Here is a 3,214-nt window from a genome sequence, read left to right on the forward strand (position 1 = left end):
CAAACTAATCTTCTACGTCGGCGTTAAAGTAAAAACAAATTAATCTTCTACGTCGGTGTTAAAGTAAAAACAAATTAATCTTCTACGTCGGCGTTAAAGTAAAAACAAACTAATCTTCTACGTCGGTGTTAAAGTAAAAATGTATATCTCCTTTATAAATTTTTCGCACCTCTAAAAGAGCGACTTCACACCATTTTCTCAGTTTGTTTTTTTATAAGATGTTACACAGAAGGTTTTTAAATAACATTATTATTCTGATTCCATAATGTTTACAAAAATGCACATTTTCACCATTCGAAAAATGATTCTATAATTTAGTATATATTAATAAAGATTTAAAATATATATTATTATTATTATGGACACTGATATTTATATTCTGTCAGTTTATATTGTGTGATCCTCTGGCAGCTCAGCTGTAAGTTCGTGGACTTAGAACGCTAAATTCTGGGGTTCGATTCCCCGCGGTGGACCGAATGCAGATAGCCCATTGTGTAGACTTACATTAAGAAAACAATATTATATCGTATGTAAATAAATATTGTGCTTCAAATTTATTATTTTTATATTGAAGTTTTCCAAAATATTTTATATTTCATTTAACCTCATATTTTGATATATACTGGTGTTACTTACGTTTCTTTTCAGAGACACGAGATTTTTTGTTTCACATTAAATTAAAGAATCTACAATCATTGTTCAATTGTCTCTGTTCGTCTGAACTCTGTGGGTTTTTGACTTGACCGTTTAACCAATGTGTCGTATAAGGTGCAGTACGTAATTATGTATGAAGAACACCCAAGAAATATACATATATATATTCACGGATACTTGACGAGTTTAAAAGTAATCACATTTGTTTTATTGTTAAAATAAAAAAGTATTTACATGCTTCTTTTTTTTTTCTGTGTGTAACTACTTCTTAGTGTTAAGTGTGTGAATTTCACCATCAACATCTTCACTGTGGAATATTCACTCCTCAGTGCTAGCAAACTACTTTCCTTGTTCTACTGTTGGCTTATGGAACAAAGGAACATTGATTTCAAAAGAAAACAACACATCGGGAAATCTTAAATACCTTTAATTCAGATGATTTCATTGTAGTTAATATAATAGAAAAGTGAACAAAGTCACGCTCAATATTTTTAAATTTCATAACCAACATAGAATATTAGGTTGTTTTTACTTTAACACCGACGTAGAAGATTAGTTTCACGCAAGAACGATCTTCTATCACAAAGAACTCTTCTAAACTTTTCTTAAAGAAAATGTTAAATGTTTTCAAACAATCAAACTGTTTTTGAGGACGAGAATACTAAACTCTATAACCCGGGCGCTTTCCAAGGATGGATCTTTCTTCATTTATTACAAGTTATTGTTATCAGATATAATTATAGGTGGGCTAGATAGCTCTTGGTACGCTGATTCCAAATCTGTTTTTGGTTTTCCTCTAGCACGTCAAGTTTTCGTGATGAGACCGATCAACTTTAAAAGGTTATTGCCTTAATTATAATTTAAGTTGTTGTGCATTTCTGTTTTCATAAGTGTGTACTGTATAAATTTACCCAAGTATATGGTGTGTATAACGTTTATGGGAATGATACTGAAAAATTAATAAAGTTGTAACGTTAACTAGCCTAATGTGTAATTATTACCTAAATTGTGCTGAAATTAACACCAGTCATACTTCGATAACTAGATGTACTAGAAGAAAACCGATTTGGAATCAGCTTAGAAATCTGGTCTAGAAAAGTGTGTTTTACATCTTTGATGAGAGAAAAAAAAAGTTCGATTTTGTCGACCTGTGTTACCAGCGAGCCACTAACGAAGAAAGGTTTACCTATCGAAAGTGCTCTAGTAACAGAGTTTCGTATTTTTGTTTTTAATGGGTTTTTTTTAACCTGCATGTTTTCCTAACGTCATATAACTGAGGAAGGAAGACATTTTTCTCGACAAAATAGGGATAAAAAGAAACTATTATTTTTTTTATGAATCTAGACCTTTAAGTTCTGGAGATGTTTTTTTTAACTTATTGTAATTCTTCTTCTTCTCTTCGGCCATAGAAATATCGTCGGAGTCCGTATTGTCAGACGACTATGCAATTCCTCCGGACGCTCTTTCCACTGATGCTTTCAGTTTAGATTCCATGGAGCCCCATTCTTTTAAAACCCCTCCAGTTTCAGAGAGCCCCAAAAAAGAAAGGGTATGTTTATAGCACTCTGTTAGTTTATTTAAAAAAAGAACCATTGAAAAAGTTGTCTATCTAAAGTTTTGTGCAGGTGTGACTACATTCGCCCTGAACCGGAGAAAGTCAAAATAACAGGTATGATTAGGGTATTATTCAATATTAATACTCCAGGTTGGTAGACGATGGATTACATGCACTTCTATGGGTGTAAGTAAACAGAAAGGTTTGCAACAAATGTATATAAAGAACTCTTTACTAATATCGCAAGAACGATCTTCTATCACAAAGAACTCTTTACTAATATCGCAAGAACGATCTTCTATCACAAAGAACTCTTTACTAATATCGCAAGAACGATCCTTCTATCACAAAGAACTCTTTACTAATATGTAGTTATAGAGATAGGAGAACTTCTTAAACCTCGCCCATTCAAATGTCGTTTTATTACATCTATGTTAAAGATATATCATAGTAACGAAAGTTTAATTATCTGGCGAGTGTAAATTTTAACTAGGTAATATATGGGTCTCTTAACTTGATGCAATTTATTACGTTTTATAAGCGATCGTTCGAAAAACAAACATAATCTGTGTTGCTACTTAATGACGTTCATGTTGATTCTTCATTTGATTTCACGTTTGGAAATGAATATAAATAATAAATGTTCTCTTTACTAATATCGCAAGAACGATCTTCTATCACAAAGAACTCTTTACTAATATCGCAAGAACGATCTTCTGTCACAAAGAACTCTTTACTAATATCGCAAGAATGATCTTCTATCACAAAGAACTGTTTACTAATATCGCAAGAACGATCTTCTATCACAAAGAACTCTTTACTAATATCGCAAGAACGATTTTCTATCACAAAGAACTCTTTACTAATATCGCAAGAACGATCCTCTATCACAAATGAAAGAAAAGGATATCAATAATATGTTTCTACTAGATTAAGACGACTTATCACCCAACTTAGAGCAAGATGTAAAAAAAAAACGCGAAAAGCTGACGTATTTGTACAATG

General features: G+C 31.9%; 1 protein-coding gene across 1 annotated transcript in view; it reads left to right on the forward strand.

Moving 5' to 3' along the window:
- The window catches only part of LOC106468107 (uncharacterized protein CG43867-like), an 80,747-nt gene that overhangs the window by 24,494 nt on the left and 53,039 nt on the right, over positions 1-3,214 (forward strand). Inside the window, exon 8 of the mRNA XM_022396409.1 lies at positions 2,064-2,203. Within this exon, the coding sequence (XP_022252117.1) occupies positions 2,064-2,203 (140 nt within the window). The remainder of the gene's footprint in view (positions 1-2,063; positions 2,204-3,214) is intronic.

The sequence above is a fragment of the Limulus polyphemus genome, unplaced genomic scaffold (genome assembly GCF_000517525.1).
Source record: "Limulus polyphemus unplaced genomic scaffold, Limulus_polyphemus-2.1.2 Scaffold2876, whole genome shotgun sequence".
NCBI lineage: Eukaryota > Metazoa > Arthropoda > Merostomata > Xiphosura > Limulidae > Limulus > Limulus polyphemus.